This window comes from Pogona vitticeps, chromosome 2, assembly GCF_051106095.1.
Source record: "Pogona vitticeps strain Pit_001003342236 chromosome 2, PviZW2.1, whole genome shotgun sequence".
In the NCBI taxonomy this organism is placed as follows: Eukaryota; Metazoa; Chordata; class Lepidosauria; order Squamata; family Agamidae; genus Pogona; species Pogona vitticeps.
In genome coordinates this window covers 197089988-197107474 of record NC_135784.1, presented here as the reverse complement: position 1 = coordinate 197107474, position 17487 = coordinate 197089988, and the positions used below count along the sequence as shown (strand labels likewise).

At 44.3% G+C, this 17487-nt stretch overlaps 1 protein-coding gene across 2 annotated transcripts in view; it reads right to left on the bottom strand.

Annotated features, from left to right (window-relative positions):
• The window catches only part of B4GALT1 (beta-1,4-galactosyltransferase 1), a 68743-nt gene extending 51337 nt beyond the window's left edge, over window positions 1-17406 (bottom strand). The window contains exon 1 of one of the 2 annotated variants that reach the window (XM_072991884.2): window positions 17166-17406. In XM_072991884.2, coding sequence (XP_072847985.2) covers window positions 17166-17406 — 241 coding nt within the window. Of the gene's footprint in view, window positions 1-16178; window positions 16540-17165 lie in introns of those variants that run through there. The other variant, XM_072991885.2, reaches the window with a different exon arrangement.
• Window positions 17407-17487: the final 81 nt, after the last annotated feature.

The window sequence follows — 17487 nt, the reverse complement described above, 5'->3', positions numbered from 1 at the left end:
AAGCTATAAATTGACCATGATAATGGGGTGGGTGGGGTGAGAGTAAGAAAAGATTTTATCTAAAAAGCGACTGACAGGCTGAAGCATACAAGCATTACGGGTTAACAAAGCCAAATATAACAGGACAGAGGAAAAAAAATCTTTCTTGGATTTTCCTCCATTTCTGAAACCATTTTGGTCAGTGAATAGGCTACCCTCTAGAAGTTGTGTCATCTCAAAGTGACAGCAAAGTTGTGATAAAGGAAGGATGATTAGTTGTTCTTAATGGAAGCCCGTGTGACAGAAGGGAGAAGAGATGCAACCAGTTTTTAAAGCTACAGAAGATACTTTATGGGTGGTCGCAATACACAAAGCAGCAGTGCTACAGGATTTGTATTTGAAGCTGGAGTTCCCCACAAGTGAGCGCCGGCTCTCATTTTTGGTGGCAGGGTTAATAAGTGAAGGAGTCAGTTATAGTCTCTCAGCTTGGCCCTTCCTCACAGGATTGTTCTATGAATGGAGGAAAGCCATGTACTGTACCCTCCTCGAAATCTTTAAAGAGGAAGAGTGTGAATGTAGAAAAGGATTTTAAAAACATAGGTCCTTAGGAGCAGCACTTGCCCAGCCCTAAGTGTGAACAGGAGTGAAGGACAAAATGAACAAATTATCAGAGGCTTCTTTGGGGCAGCAAGCCTGGAAGAGCAGCATCGAGGCAGATGCTCAGTGGCCCTTGCCTTCAAGTTGAGACAACACAAAGACAAAACATCAAAATGCTGCTGGATAAAATAAAATCAGAAACGCAGGATTTCTAAAGGCCTACTGGTGCTCTCTTGGCAGAGAGGTAGGGTGGAAAATTTTCCAATGCTATATTTTTCCACAGAAAATCTTCCATACCATGTACATCTATGCTAAATCCATAGCTATCCGGGCTGTTGTACTTCTATGAATTGTATTAGAGGGGCTAAATATAGGATATGAACTTCTATAAGTTGTTCTTCTAAGAGACCAAGCATTAACAAACTGTAGTGCTCAACTGCCCATGGAGGAACTAAATAATATATGACAAACGTCTCCTGTACACAGTGTAGTTGGCTTCTAAATGGGTTTGGAACAGCCTTACAAATGTTTTATGTGTCTTCAGTCGACTAACAAATGAACACAGTGCTCAGCTTGCTTCTATTTCACAAAATCTCTTGCTTCTCAATGTGTCACAAGTACAAGTAATCCAGATTAAATGTGGTAAATTACCTCAGCTCACAGACCCACATCCATCTTTTAGTGAAACAGGATGTTCAACTAGTGGTAATGAATCAGTTTCCCTCAAGTTTAAATGGAACTGAAAAATATGGCATAGAATAAGTGAGCAAAACTGAAGGTACTAACTAAAGTTCCATCTCAGCAATTTAAAAAAACAACCATTGAACTGTTGATATAAGATATGTATTAGGTATAGCTCTCTACAGTATGTGTCCTAAAAATAGTGGGGTTTTTTCAGAAATATTCATTTTGTTACATTTAAGGGAAGTATATGGTATTCTCTTTACATTATTACCAATATTCCAATAAAAGAATTCCCACATAAAACTTTGAATGTGTTTGAATGTAACATTTAAACCAAACATATTAAATAAGTAAACATTATCTAGAACACAGCAAAGTTTTCTGGAAATTCGTTCAGTTCTATTTTTTTTCTGGAAAACCCACATCTCTGGTGGCAAAGGACACAAAAACTACATCAAAATAACTATGTCTTAGCTTAATAAACTGAGGTACAAGTAAACCTCATGGCTATACAGTGGTGCCTTGCTTTACGATTGCCCCGCATTATGATGAAACCGCATTACGACGATCTTTTTGCGATCACAAAACGATGGTCTGAATGGGTTTTTTTCACTTTGCGATGATTGGTTCCCTGCTTCGGGAACCGATTCTTCGCGCTTTTCCTCCAGCTGACTGGCAGTTTCAAAATGGCCACCGGGTAAATTAAATGGCTCCCCGCTGTTTTCTGGGACAGATTCCTCGCAAGACAGCCACCGAAAATGGCCGCCCTATGGAGGATCTTCACTGGACGGTGAGTTTCCAGCCCACTGGAACGCATTGAAGGGGTTTCAATGCATTTCAATGGGCTTTTTATTTTCGCATTACGACGTTTTCGTTCTACAGCGATTTTGCTGGAACGAATTAACATCGTAATGCGAGGCACCAGTGTAGATACAGCCCTTTGCACAAGCAACTGAGAAAGCCAGCCTTCCTCAACCTGGTGATCTCCAGATATTGGGATCTATCACATCCTGCTTCTCCACTAAAAAATAGTACTCAAGGGATCTTACACACTGCAATTACAACTCCTGATAGCAATAGCTACCAGGAACAATGGTAAGAGATGATGAGCTTCATAGTCCGGAACATCTGGAAGGCACCAGATCCTCAGAACCAGGTAATCAGTCAACATTTTTCAACCACCCTTCATATATATATGTAGGGTGGTTGAAAAATGTTGACTTTCAATATTCCCACAGCCATATCATGGCAGGTTTTTAAACAGTTTATAGTACTAGACAGTTACATTGGTTGTTGTTTTACATTTACTTCTGCAAAACTATAATTTTAAAGTGACGTTGTATAATGTCATAAAATTTTTATAATGCAAAATATAGCCAGCTATATCTATGGAGATTCTCAGTCATCCAGGCGAGGCTATCTGACTGAAGAAGCTACCTGGATGCATAACAAAACATTTCAACCTAATAAGAAATAAGTCCAATTGCCATGGCTCAACTTCCAGATAGCCAGCTATTTTAACAACAACAACAACAACAACAACAACAACAACAACAATGGCGGTGTCGGCGGTGTCATGTGTTTGTCACAACCATAGAGACTTGCCATGCATGCTAATGTACATCTGAGGATTATATAGTCAACAGTTTTAATTTAATTAAGAGTGTTCATGTCTTTGACACCTGCTTTACCAATTTCAGACACTAGGTGACAGACTTAGTAACCATATGTTTAGGGTTAATACAGTTTGAAAATAAGGGCGGTAGTCCAACAGACTGAGTCATGAAGCTTCCCCAAAACCTAGGTATAGGGTACATAGACCACTCACATAGACCACTCACACTGAAATAAGTTTACTCTGGTGAAGTGGGCAGAAAGCATCCAACTCTGACAGCTGCATAAGTTTGACTAAAAGTTTTGGTCTATCAACATGAAAGGGCTACTTCAAGAGAAGCTTGGTTCTTTCAGCAGTAATAAATAAATAGGCACAGCACAAAAAAATGGTATCAGGTACTGAACCCCTCAGCAGTTACGGCTCCAGTCAGTAAGGGAGAGGGAAACATAAAACATTTTAAAGAAGAGAGACGGTGTCATCAGTCCTCCATCCTTCCCAATGGTGGTTGTGTTGGTTTATTTCCAGCTGCACAGCTCATTCAGAGCTCTCCCTACCCTCCCCCTGATGGAAGAAAGGGAAGGGTGAAGAATGCCAGTGACTCAGTTCCCCTCGGGCATCTGCCCTTTGCAGGGAAAGCAAAGGGCAGATATAATCTTGAGGCACTGGAATTGTGATTCTCATGGTTGACTGTTGCCCCACCTGCTGCAATGCACATCCGGCTGGGGTGTGGAGGGCCCCATGGGCTACCCAGCCACCAAGAAAAAGGAGATCCTTACTTTATTTCTGGGTGTGTACAGGTTAATGGCTCAATGGCACAGTTACTGGCCATAAAACGCAACCATACCAGCACCACCTACTGCTGCCTTCATACAAACTGGTTGTGCAGGTGTTCGTGCTGTTTCCTCTCAAGCTCGGGATAAGACATTGCCAAGAAGCCTTTGGCTTAACTCCTTAGGCCTAAATGAAAAAGCCTATACATTCATAAATAAATGTTTCTGTATTCATCTGGTGTTAGCCGTAACTCCCCCTTTCCTAGCTGTATTTCATCTTCCACAATTACTTGTTACTTATTAGTATTAAACACATTAAAACTTCCTTGTATCCGTGCAGATCCCCAGGCACTTTACAAGCACAATTAAAGAAACACAATTAAATTATGAATTGGAAGCAATACAGTGCAGAGAAATTTAAGCTCCTTGCTATTTCACTTGTGTCACTTTACAAAGCACCATATAGCTTGAGACAGTGGAGTGCAGTGGTTAGAGTTGCACGCTCTAGCTCTAATATCCACGCGGATGTCACATTCACTGGGTGATGTTAGGTCACTCACAACTTCTCTCTGCCTGACCTACCTCAGATGGTTGAAATGAGGATAAAATGAGAGAGGAAGCAAAGTTTGTGTATTGCCTAGAGCTTATTGGAGGAATGGCATGACAGAAATGCAACAAATAAATAAATAAATGTTGCACAAGAATAACCAGTAATGCAGGAACAACCAGCAGCAAAGTAATTACTGAAGCCAAGCATCAGACTTTTTCTCTCACTCATAACCTCAACAATGTCGTAATTGGAGACTTCGCTCTTCCGTCGGGCTTTCCCGGAGCATTAAGATCTCTGCTTCCCTTTTACTGTCCTTTTTGTCATCCTCTCCATCACTCTTTTTACCACCTTTATTGCCATCTGTTTTAATTTACCCTATTTGGCTTGTATTGATTTATTTATTTTTATCATGTTTTAATATTGTTGTTTATACTATTGTTAGCCGCCCAGAGTGGCCTGGTTGCCAGATGGTGCGGGGTGCAAATCCAATAAATAAATAAAAAAATAAAAAAATAAAAAAAATAAATAAATGGATGGATGGATGGATGGATGGATGGATGGATGGATGGATGGATGGATGGATGGATGGATGGATGGATGGATGGATGGATGGATGGATGGATGATAAATCCTACAACTCTTTTCACATTCTTTTAACCAAGAAAAATAAAAGGTATATGCATGTCACACTTATGTGGTTTCTTTCTTTCCTTTTAAAGTACAAAGCTAATCACTCATCTCCTCCACAACATGAGGGAATTGAAATAGTGAAAGATTTTGTATACTTTGGTTCAATCATCAATCCAAATGGAGACTGCTGCCAAGAAAACAGAAGCAAGTTGGGATTTGGAAATGCAGCAATGAAGGAATTAGAATAGATAATCAAGTGTATGGATGTGTCACTGGAGACCAAGATGAAGATCTTCCACATTCTTGTATTCCTGATGACTATGTATAGGTGTAAAAGCTGGAGAGTGAAGACAGTCGACAGGAAAAAAAATTGATTTGTTTTAAACATGGTGCTGGAGCAGAGCTCTGCGAATACAATGGGCTGTCAGAAAGACGAACATGTGGATCCTAGATCAAGTCAAGCCTGAACTATCTCTGGAGGCAAAAAGGATGAAATTGAGGCTGTCCTACTTTGGGCACATTGTGAGAAGGCAAAATTTGCTTGAAAAGACAAAGGAAAAGAGGAAGACCAAATATGAGATGAATTGACTCAATAAAGCAAGCCACAACCTTGAGTCTACAAGAGTTCAGTAGAGGACAGGACATTTTGAAGATCACTTATTCACAGGGTTGCAATAAATCTGAGACAACTTGATGACATGTAACAATAACAATCTCTCTCTCTCTCTCCCTCTCTCCCCCTCTCTCTCTCACCATATATAAAGGTAAAGGTTCCCCTTAACGTTTTTAGTCCAGTCGTGCCCAACTCTAAGGGGCTCATCCTGTTTTTCAAGCAGTAGAGTCAGCGCTTGTCCGAAGACAGTTTCTGTTGTCACATGGCCAGTGTGACTAGGGAACGCTGTTTTACCTTCCCACCGAGGTGGTACGTATTTATCTACTCACATTTGCATGCTTTCGAACTGCTAGGTTGGCGAGGAGCTGGGACAAATCAATCTTATGGATTCGATCTTATGACTGCTGGTCTTCTGACCGTGCAGCACAGGCCTCTGCGGTTTATCCCACAGTGCCACCACGTCCCTCTAGCTATATATATACACACACACACACACAAATATAATTCTTAGTTGTTTAATTTTCCTTTCCAGCACTAGAAACATTAGCTTCTGACCTGATTATAGTATTTTGTTTTGTTTTTAAAGACAGCAGATGGGTTTTTTTTTACACCCTCCCCTTTTCAGTCTACCACTAGCTCACTTCCCTCAAAAATCAAAGCTCCAGGATCCAGCTTTCAAAGTGAGATTTGGGTCAAAGCCAACTCAGAAATTATTTATTTATTTATTTATTTATTTATTTATTTATTTATTTATTTATTTATTTGTTTGTTTGTTTGTTTGTTTGTTTGTTTGTTTTTATTTGTACCCCATCTATCTGGTCAATACGACCACTCTAGGCGGCTTCCAGAAAGGTAAAAATACAAAAACATATACATAGCAAAATAAAAATATCCAGCAGTAAACAGTAAACAATAAACAATGAACAATAAGCAATAAACAATAAGCAGATTCTTCAAGATGGTGAGATAACAAAGGATAAAGAAAGAAAAATTAAGTATTATCTGGAGGGAAGGCCTGCTTAAACATCCAAGTTTTTAGATGGGTCTTTAAAATACCCAGCGACAGGTCCGCACGAATCTTTGGAGGCAGGTTGTTCCAGAGGCGAGGAGTCACTGCCGAGAAGGCCTGATTTCTTGTTTTTTCCTTTCGGGCCTCCCTCGGCGTCAGGCTCCTCAGCCTCGCCTCCTGACTTGATCGAGTGATACGGGTAGATCTTGGTGGGAGTAGGCGTTCCGTCAAATATCGGGGCCCTAAATCATTTAGGGCTTTATACATAAGCATCAACACTTTGAAGTCAACGCGGAACCGAATAGGCAGCCAATGCAGCGCGGCCAGAGTGGGAGAGATATGATGGTATTTTCTCACTTCACTATGAAGTCTGGCCGCCGCATTCTGCACCACTTGGAGCTTCTGCATCAGCCTCAAAGGTAGCCACACGTAGAGCGCATTACAGTGGTCTAATCTTGAGATTACGAGTGCATGCACCAAGGTAGTGAGCGCCCCAACATCAAGATAGGGTTGCAGCTGGGCTATCCGCCGAAGGTGAAAAAAGGCTGTGCAGACCACCAATGCCGCCTGAGTTTCCATAGTGAGCGTCGGGTCCAGATGGATCCCCAAGCTGCGGACCCCACTCTTGGCAACAAGAGTCACTGCCCCGAAAGAGAGTTTCCCAAACCACCTACTGTGGGGGCGCCCACCCTCAGAACCTCCGTCTGGTCTGGTTCAGCCTCAGCCCATTTTCCTGCATCCATTGCAGTACAGTCTCCAGGCAGCACTGAAGGGACAGAACGGCATCTCCTGCAGTTGGTGAGAAGGAAATGTAGAGCTGGGTCTCATCAGCGTACTGATGATACGATGCCCCACACCCCCTGATGACCCCAACCAGCGGCCTCATACAGATGTTAAACAGCACTGGGGAGATAATCGACACCTGTGGAACCCCGCAATTGAGACTCCACGGAGCCGATACACCCTCCCCAAGCTGTACTCTCTGGGGACTGTCCTCCAAGAAGGATTGGAGCCAAGTAAACACCAGGCCACCAATTCCCAACTCAGAGAACCTCCCCAGGAGGATACCGTGGTCGATGGTATCAAAGGCCGCTGAGATGTCAAGGAGGACTAACAGAGACACTTTGCTCCTGTCAGCCTCCCTCAAGAGGTTATCATACAGGGCGACCAATGCCGTTTCTGTACCATGGCGCAGCCAGAAGTCCGAATGAAATGGATCCAGGGCATCTGTTTCATCCAAGTGTGCCTGGAGCTGGTCAGCCACCACCCTCTTGACCACTTTGCTAATGAAAGAAACATTGGCGACGGGCCTATAGTTGCCAATTTCGTCCACCGCCAAACTGGGTTTCTTCCTAATGGGCCTGAGTGTCTCCTTGAGGGCAGAAGGGACCCTGCCCTCAAAGAAAGATCCATTAATTATTGTTGTGGCCCATTCCGTTGTTGTAGGCTTGGCTGCTTTGATTAGCCATGCCGGGCAAGGGTCAAGGGAGGAGGTGGTGGCACAACAGCGATCAAGCGCCTTGTCCACAGTATCCGGTGTCACAGGCTGAAAGCAATCGAAAGTCACCGGACAAGACAGAGCGCTGGACATCTCAGCTCGACTCACCGTATTTAAAAAAGGAGAGAAGTCCCAGCGGATGGCCTCCACTTTAGATTTTAAAAATGCTGCAAGTTGGTCCGATGAAAAACTAGGGGGAGGCCCATCACTCAGACCAATTCCGGATAGGTCGTGCACTATACGGAATAATTCCGCCTGTTGGTTTGAAGCTTCGCTTATCTGGTTAGCGAATTATAGGTGACTAGCAGCCTTTACCTTAGCCAGGTAAAGGTTAGTTGTGACCCTGACAGCTATCCAATTATAATCCATCAGGTTCTTCTCCACTTGCACTCTAGCCTTCTCCTGAACTGCTTCATCACTCGAAGGTCCTGGTTAAACCAAGGTGCTGGCCAAGCTCTGCGTTGGAGAGGGCGTTTAGGTGCGATCGTGTCTGCAGCTCTAGCAGCGGCAGTGAACCAGCCGTCAACCAGAGCCTCAACAGGAGCGTCAGCCAGGTCAGCCATAACACCTCTCATGGCATTCTGGAATCCAGCCAGATCCAGTAACCTTCGAGGGCGGACCATGGAAATAGGTCCCTGCTCCCTGCGAGGGGGGAGAGCCACTGTGATGTTACATTTTATTAGGTGGTCATCTGCCCATAATAAGGGGACTGACACGAGGTCAGTCACCATCAGACCACACTCACTCCAACTGGTGGAAAAAAACAGGTCTAATGTATGACTGCCCACGTGTGTGGGGCCGTTGACATGTTGGGTCATGTTCAAGGAAGCCATGGTTTCCAAGAACTTGAGCCAGCCCAGAGATCTCTGCCTACGCGTGAACGTTGAAATCACCCAGAACCAGTAGCTCTGGGGATCTCAACAGTGCCGCGGAGACGATGATATTCAGAAATTGCTGCATTATTCTGTACACACTCAAGTCTGTACAGGATTGGAAAATCCAAAAAAAGGCACACTGCTCTCTGCAAGGAGAAAAGGGCAGCCTCTCTCTGCAAGGATAATTCCTTGGCACACGACTTCTCAGTACAAGGCTGGCATAGCTGCTCATAGAAATCACAACAGGGGAGACACTCCTGCAGGGCTGCTTTTGTGCAATAAAATTAATAATCGACAGATCAAGGTCAGCTGCAAATGTGCTAAGATATAAAGAGCCAAAAAGGACAGGAACAGCCTACAGGCAAGGGAAGCGTGTGTTTATATTATTTACGAGACTTCCTGGCTTCCACAACAGGGTGTATGGTCAGCACACGCAGCTGTTTCATAAGAAGAATTTTACTCACCTTATAAATAGATATGGTTCTCCTTGGAACAAGTTTCCTCATGATTGCGGTAACACTATTTCGAATGTTTATATACCACTAACTTTCTCCTAAACAGGGCCCAAGGTAGTGCATGGTATTAAAAAGAAACTATACTAAAAGCCAAAAACAACAAATGATTACAATACTAAAAAGAATTAAACAAATGTAAAAACTAGTAGATGAAAACAGTCTGCAAGGAATTCAAGATAAGCACACAGGTTTTGCAGCTGCACCTCTGCTGGCCAAGGAGATACTCTTAACAAGCGCCTTTTTGAGCCCATGCTTGTTATGCTGTAGGTCCTATTCCACACCATACATAGAAACACACACGAAAAAGAATGCTACACGACCTGCTTCCATGAATCTGATTAAAGGGTTAAATATGATGCATGGATGGCTCTATGTCACTTTGGGTACCTGACTGGCGATGTAACATTTTTGGATGACTTAACAAGGAAGATAAGGCTCAACCAGGAACAATTTCAGACCTCATCAAAAGTGATAGATAACAGGAGTAGCAGCACTTGACATATGGTTTCTATTGCCCAGAAGCAATTTCTGCTCAATCTCTACTTGCTGTTACATGGTCTGAAAAACTCCTGACATGCCGACTTAGTCCCATCTAGCCTTTTATCAGTATGTCCACAGCTATACAGCAGCAGTTTTATAAAAAGCGAGTTCTGCTCTTAAAATGGCTGAGTATTCTATTACCTAGTTTTTAAAAAGGCGCTATTTGTTCTGGATTTCCTGTATACCAAATTACACTCAAGAGATTTTTGTACAGCAATTCTATGTAGGCCTACCTGGAAGTAAGTACGACTGATCTTTGTGAAATTTTTGTCCAAGTGTGCCTAAACTGGAGTGTCCTATGATGCTGTCAGTGGCACATGCAAAATGAATTTACCAATTTAATTTTTTAAAAATTCTTATAATGAAACTAAGAATACAAATTTCTATGAATTCAATTCAATCCAACAAATAACTTCTGTAACATAAAAACCAAAAGGACAATTTACTTCTCCCTTGCTCATTCCAATACATAATACTGCCTACTATTCATATCATTTACCTGTACTCCACATGTAATTTCTTTCCACCCTCTGATCTAGTGAAATTAAGTGGCAGCAAACAAGCCAAGAGAAAGTGCTTCTTCGCACAAGGAAGAATTCATTTCTACATTTTGTGGCCACAAGATATGGCGATCATGAGCCACAAGAGTATGCTCCGGTGGGGCTGGCGGTTCACGAATTGTACTTCTGAGCCAATCCCTGTCTAAGTTTCCATGCCGCTGGTGCTTATCAGTCAGTGGATATATTTAGTTTCCTCGAAAACACAAGGTCAAAACAACAAGTTCTAGGACTCAGTTTCAGTTACAAGAGTCTCAAGCTCAAGCAGCAGCAATTCAATAACAAGCTCTAAGGTAATTCCCAAATAGCTGAGGGTCCTAGAAGTGTGACAGGGCCCTGGGAAAAGGAATCACCACTGCTACTATTCTGTGTCAGGTGCCTTAAATGTTAAGGGGCACATGAATCTGACATAATGAGGCAGAGGCTGAAATTGAGGAGGAAGCTGCAACTGGAGTAGGCCTATTGAGGCAATGAAACTTACAGAGAAGTAGATTCATCAAATCTCTACTGATTCAACAGGCCTACTCTAATTGTGGTATATTGCTGGCTTTCAGCCAATGAGTCTTCATTAAGCTGCTGCTGAGCCAAGTAGCTTTACAACCACTGTACGCCAAGTAATTAACTGATCAAATATTTGTTCCACTTATACCTTATTGGACCCTAATACTTTATACGGCTCTCATTCTCTCCACTTTTCCCTCACAAAAACAAAGCTCAGGGTACCTAGTGCATTTTCATGGTTCAGTTGGAGTTTCTGCTGTCCTAGGCCAAGACTTTAACTGTTATATCACACTGTCTTTATCATTTTCATTAATAATGATGTAGTTAAATACTCCAAGAAGGTACAATGCTAACAGTGTGTGAAGGAGGGAAGGCTAGTGTGCCATCCTCTACCGGTCATATCACTGAGGAAAGCCGTGGATGCGTGGAAGGGATACTGGTGGAGATAGGACAGGAGGAGGTGGAATGTAGAGTCACTAGAGGTGTGTCTAGCTGACGAAGGGGGGGGAGGAGTTGGACTTAATTATCTGGGAGGAGGCTATAAAAGAGGAGGAGAGCGCGCGGACTTTCAGAATCCTAACGGACGGAGGACAACCGGAGAGAAAGAGTCAAGGAGTGCAAACAGAGCTAGTATTCGGGCAAGAAAGCGCTACAGGTCTGATGAAAGACTTTCCAAACCTACAGATTGGAGGAGGTTTGTTGCCAGACCCAAGGGGTTTGCCTACAAAAAAGGGTGAATTAGAACCACTGGAATGGACCGTGGTGGTGTATCCTCGCAATCAGCATGGGGGACAGAGGGCGATCCGTCCCAGTCCCTCTTTACTCCGTCCCAAATGCTGTGGGACAGTTTGTGCCATGAGGAGCACCCCCCTGAGACCTATGACCAATCGGGAATGGTTTGGACCGGCCCCTCTGTGAGAAGTGATTTGAGGACGCCAGATGTTAAGTTTATTAGACCCATTTGAAGCTGTTGAACTAAGTTTGCTGGACAATAAAAAGACTCGTCTTAAACGTTCAGAGCCGCCTCCACCTCTTCTTCCTGCACAAACTCAGGATTCGCCTCTTGCAGAGGACGAACCTATTCACACAATGCTGAAAGAATTGGCTGGCTGCCTAATTTAATACCTTGGCTGTTATTTTGCTTTACGTACTTTGTTTCAATTTCCTTTCAATAAATTTCAGCAATAGTAAACCTTGAATAAAAGCCAACAGGAAAAACTGTTTAGTAAATCATTGACATTTATAGAAACTTTATCTGACACTGTTTAGTAGTACACAATAAATTACTAAAAATTACGTTGTATCTTCACAGTAATAGGAATGTTGAGAATAAAAAACTAGTGTGTTCTTTAACAGTAAAGCCCATTGATATTAACAGCAAAACTCTAGGCATGACTATTCAGAGATAAACCTGAAGGAGTTCAACTAGATTTATTCTCATGTAAAATGACAAATGTGTCTAGGCCGCAATCCATGCTCACTCAATTGGCAACACATTTCATTAAACTCAATGAGGCATAGGTTCAAGGGGTGTAGCATAAATCTACATACAATCTACATGTTTGTCCTTTTGAAACAGCGGTTCCCAAATATGGTCCTCAGAGATGACCCAGGACTATGATTCCCAGAAACTCTGAGCCCTGGCTGTGCTAACTGAGACATCTGGGAGTTGTAGTCCAAGAAGGTCTGGGGCCTCAAATCTGGGAACACTGTTCTAAATCATATCAGTACTACTGACTTGAAAACTATTTGACTAGTCCAACTGACCAAATATTTTTGATCCATCAAACTCCCTGTGGAAGAGTGTTTGTTAGAAGAGGAATGTACTAATGCTCTTTCACAACAGGATGAGAGGATTCGCTGTTGCTCTTCTAAGACACAACAATACAGAAACCTAAAAGGTGAAGCTAGTGTGGAGCACTTGTTGTTCTAGTGCAGGTTACAACCCTGAATAAGCTGTGGAACTCACTGGGGTATAGCCTTGGCCCCAGTCACTCTCATTCTTAGCCTCAGGTACCTCATAGGACTGTTGAAGGGAGGTGGATAGCCATACCTAACACTCCTCCTCTGGGGGAAAGGTGGACTATCGATGTAACTAATACACGAATAATTAAACCACAAACTTAGTTTAACAGGTTCATTAGAAAAATACTCAACAAGGTATATATATTTTAATTTTTAGTTTACATGCCATTATTTAAGAAATGCTATAGTTGAGATACACCCACCCGTCACAAATTTATCAACACTTTTCAGTCACAGCCTCTGGGCAGAGGGTATATACACCACCTTGACCACGGTGGCTAGAGGGGGGTGGACAAGCAACGGGGATGATCTATCACATGATGGCGTGTTACTGAACTTACAGAGCCATCTAGCCAGGTTTCCCTTGGAAACAAAATGTTCGACAAAACAGCCCTTGAGCTAAGAAGATAGGGCAGGAAAATAAAGGAAAAAAAGAGTTTCATGTCCAGTAACTGAACATAGCTATGGTATCCAAATAACTGGTTATGCATTTCCAAAATGGCTAGCTAGGCCATTATTTAAAAACAGACAAGTTAATCAACCAAGTGTTCATTAATTTGTATTTGTGAGTTAAAAAGTTTTGCTCCCGGTTTCTAATGCATGAAACATCAGAAAAGACATACATGATAGGAAAAGAAACCAAAAGCAAAACACAGTTTAAAACCCACCACTGCTGTATTTAGCTGCTGCTTCTCTGCCCTTCAGCAATGAGAAACCCTTCAAACTTGTGGGAAAACCAAGAACTGCTTTTTCTGAGGAAGAAAGAAACACAGTTTTGTAGTCCGTGTGCAAAATCCCAAACAGAGCTCGGTAATACATTTATTGGAGCACCTAAACAGTTTTAGAGATATGGTGGCGCTCTGGGTTAAACCGCAGAAGCCTCTGTGCTGCAGGGTCAGAAGACCAGCAGTCATAAGATTGAATCCACGCAAAAAAATTGATAGCAGATAAATAGGTACCACATCGGTGGAAAGGTAACGGCGTTCCGTGTCTAGTCGCGCTGGCCACGTGACCACGGAAATCGGACAAATACTGGCTCTATGGCTTGGAAATGAGGATGAGCACCGCACCCTAGAGTCGGACATGACTGGACTAAATGTCAAGGGGAACCTTTACCTTTAGGTGAGCTTTTGAGTCACACAGGATTCTTCATTAGGGTGGGCATTGCACCAGTCCCTAAACAAGAGTTGTACAAAAACTGAACGGTTTATTTTAACAAAACAAGTGTCATCCACCCTGTTTTCTGCCAAAAAAAAAAATACAATTTTTTTCCTATGAAAAACATCTATTGCTAATCCACACTCTCACAAATACAAGCACACTGATTTTTCAACAAACTGACTTTTTAAAAATCTTGGAAACACAGCCATCCAGATTTGGCTATATGTAGTTTAATACATGCAACCTGACAAGTCCTGCCGAAAACAGTTTGTGAAATGGCACACTAGTTCAATGGTCCCCAACCTTGGGCCTCCAGATGTTCTTGGACTACAACTCCCAGAAGCCTTCACCACCACTTCTACTGGCCAGAATTTCTGGGAATTGAAGTCCAAGAACCTCTGGAGGCCCAAGGTTGGGGACCACTGCACTAGTTGACTCTTTTTATAAATACAAAGAACATGCAATATCTACTGTAAAGTTCTCAGGCATTCATCTTGACACTACCATTATATGGTGTCTATTGAAATGTAGAAAGTAAAAAAAAAATCTGTATCTCCAAGAATGAAAGCTGGAGAGAGAGGAGTGTCCTTGTGAGGAACAAGTCCAAGCAAACTTTCAAGAAAATTCAGCATGGCTGATATCTGAGAATGTTACACAATGATCAGCTGTGGAAAACATAGGAGTCTTTAAAAGCTTTCCTGCATCAAGAGATTGTTTCTGATGGACTGAAGTGTGACTCCCATAATTGCTCATCATTAGGCATGTTGGCCAGAAAGAACTACAACTCAGGCACACCAGGGACATATACATAATAATCCCAGAAAGATTCAGAAGGAAATCTAAACAGAAACCCATGCAGAAATGCAAAAGATACTGCAGTGGGTTTGGCTTTAAAAGCACAAGGCCTGCTGGATATATTTTATTTCCAAAAGCAAAAAACCAAAGCAAAAAGACAGAGAATTTTAACACTCCTTTTTTCTTCAAATGACAACCACTCCTCACATTACAGTATCTTCTTTTTTTCCAAAACTGAGTTATTCCAAAAGTGCATCACCTATTCTAAGGAGGGAAATCCACTCTAGGTCAATGAACTCTACCCAGCCACAAGGACAGGGGATCACTACACACAAAAGACCAGCTAATGACACCCATCAACCACAGTGACAGATAATCTCTTCTCCTTAGCACAACAATACACCCACAACAGGACACACTAATCACCCATCGACAGAAAAAGACAAAAGCCTATCTCACTGCCATAAACACTGCACTCCCAAGCCAACTACGCCAGAGCACAGAGTGCTGTCCTCTGAAGATGCTGGCCACAGCGACTGGCGAAACGTTAGGAAGAACAACCTTCAGAACACGGCCAAAGAGCCCGAAAAACCCACAACAACCAGACAATATAAATCAATGTCCCTAAGCAGTCCTTTTAACTCCCAAAGAAAAATGAACAGAGTTTTAAATACACCTTGACACCATAAAAGAAAACATGAAGAGAAAATAAAATTAGGAACAAGAATGCGCAACAGATCACAGATTTCACAGGTAAGGGGCACTGCCATGTTGACCAAAGGCTCTGACTGTTTTTTACCTAGGCACTTTCCTTTCGTACAACTATGCAGATTCAGAAACAGTGTATGAGAGCTGGGCAATATTCAAAATGCCCCACGCTCCGCGACACTTCTGGCATCCTTGTTCCCTCCCACCCCCCAAAAAAACTAATTGTGGGGTCGATTCAGGAGGCGAAAACCCCAGCCCCCTGTGCCTTTAACACAAGAGTGTTCTGTCGATTCCCAAGAAGCAAAGTCAGGCTTCTGGGGGAAAGGTTGTGTCTCTCTCTCTCCCCCCCCCGTGCCTCTTCCGCAACGTGGCACATGTGATTCATCCACTGACATCCCCCCCCCTTTGCAACCAGACTACGTGGTCCAAAGCCTGTCGGGCACTCTCGCCCCGACTTCCAGCTGGCAGACCTACCGCTACAAAAAAAAGCCATCCAGGAAGAGAGAGTGGCTGTAACGGAAAGAGAAGAGGCTTGAGCAGCTGAATCCTACCCTACCTCCTCCTTCCCTTCCCCTCTTCAACTTATCCAGTTGGAAATCACCCCAAGAAAAACGTGGATACAGATCCGCAGCCGAAATCCCCCTCCACTCCATAGGGATGCTTTCCCCCCAAGCAACGGCGCTCAGGATAAGAACCAGGAGACCGATCCGGTGTAGGTTTACTCAGAAGTCAGGTCCGATTTCCCTCCCTGGTTGTCCCTCTTTCCATGAAACGGGGCCGCGGGATCGACACCCTCGGGGGCTCACGAGACCCCCACGACCTGCTTATTTCGGAAAATTGGGTTGTTTCCCCTCAGCCCACAGCTGCCTCCGCGGTAACCACGAAACAGCAACCATCCGAAAATCCATCTTGCCCTGAGCTTTTGGAGCTCAAATTCTTCATGCTGGTACAACAAACCTGATGAAGCGTGTGTACCTTTCAAGTCCACACAAGCTCGTGTCTTGTAGAATTACAGTATTATTTTTTCCCAGTGGTCTAAAAAAGGTTATCGCCTGTTTCTGCCTTGGCTTCCTTTCTGTTTGCCGACCCCGAAGTTTTCGCAGGGGAGCGAGCGACCCAGCGTCAGCGGATGCCGAGAGATCACGCGGCCAAGGGGAAAAACCCCATCCACCGTCCATCCCCACGTGCCCCGTGCCCCGCTTTTCCTTCCCGGGGAAACCTCCGGCGAACTCCACACCAAGGGACACCCACCGGCCGACCCCCGCCGGCCCGGGGACTTAGAGCGGCTTTCAAGCCAAGGCGACAGGAACAGGAAAGGGTGGGGAAGGCGGCGGCGAGGGGAGGGGGCTGCCGCAGGGAAGGCGGGAAGGGCCAGGGGACAGCCGGGGGGGGGAAGGGAAGGAGGCTTCAGGGAGCCCGGAGAACCGAGGGGACGCGCGAGGGTGCAAAGGGACAGCCAGGGCGGGGAGGAAGGGGGGCGCCCCAGAAAGAGAGACAGAGACACCGGGGGGGGGGGGTTGTCGCGGCGGCATGAGGCGCTTACCCAGCAAAGGGGAGGGGTCGGGGCAGTCGGTGGCGGGACTGGAGGCATTCTCCCGCAGCCCGGACAGATCCCGGGGGAGGGAGGGCGGCAGGACCCGGGCCGGAGGGGGCTCCGGGCTGCCCCGCAGGCTGAGGGTGCTGCCCGCCAGGTAGTAGAAGACCACAGCGAGGAGGTGCAGGAGGCAGAACATCACGAGGAGGCGGCAAGCCTTCAGCAGCGAGGCGCCGGGCAGGTCCTTCATCCTGACACCCCCCCTCCCGCTCCAGCCGCCGGGGTTTTTAGTGCGCCGGGCCAGGCAGCCAAGGACGCGGCATGGCGAGGG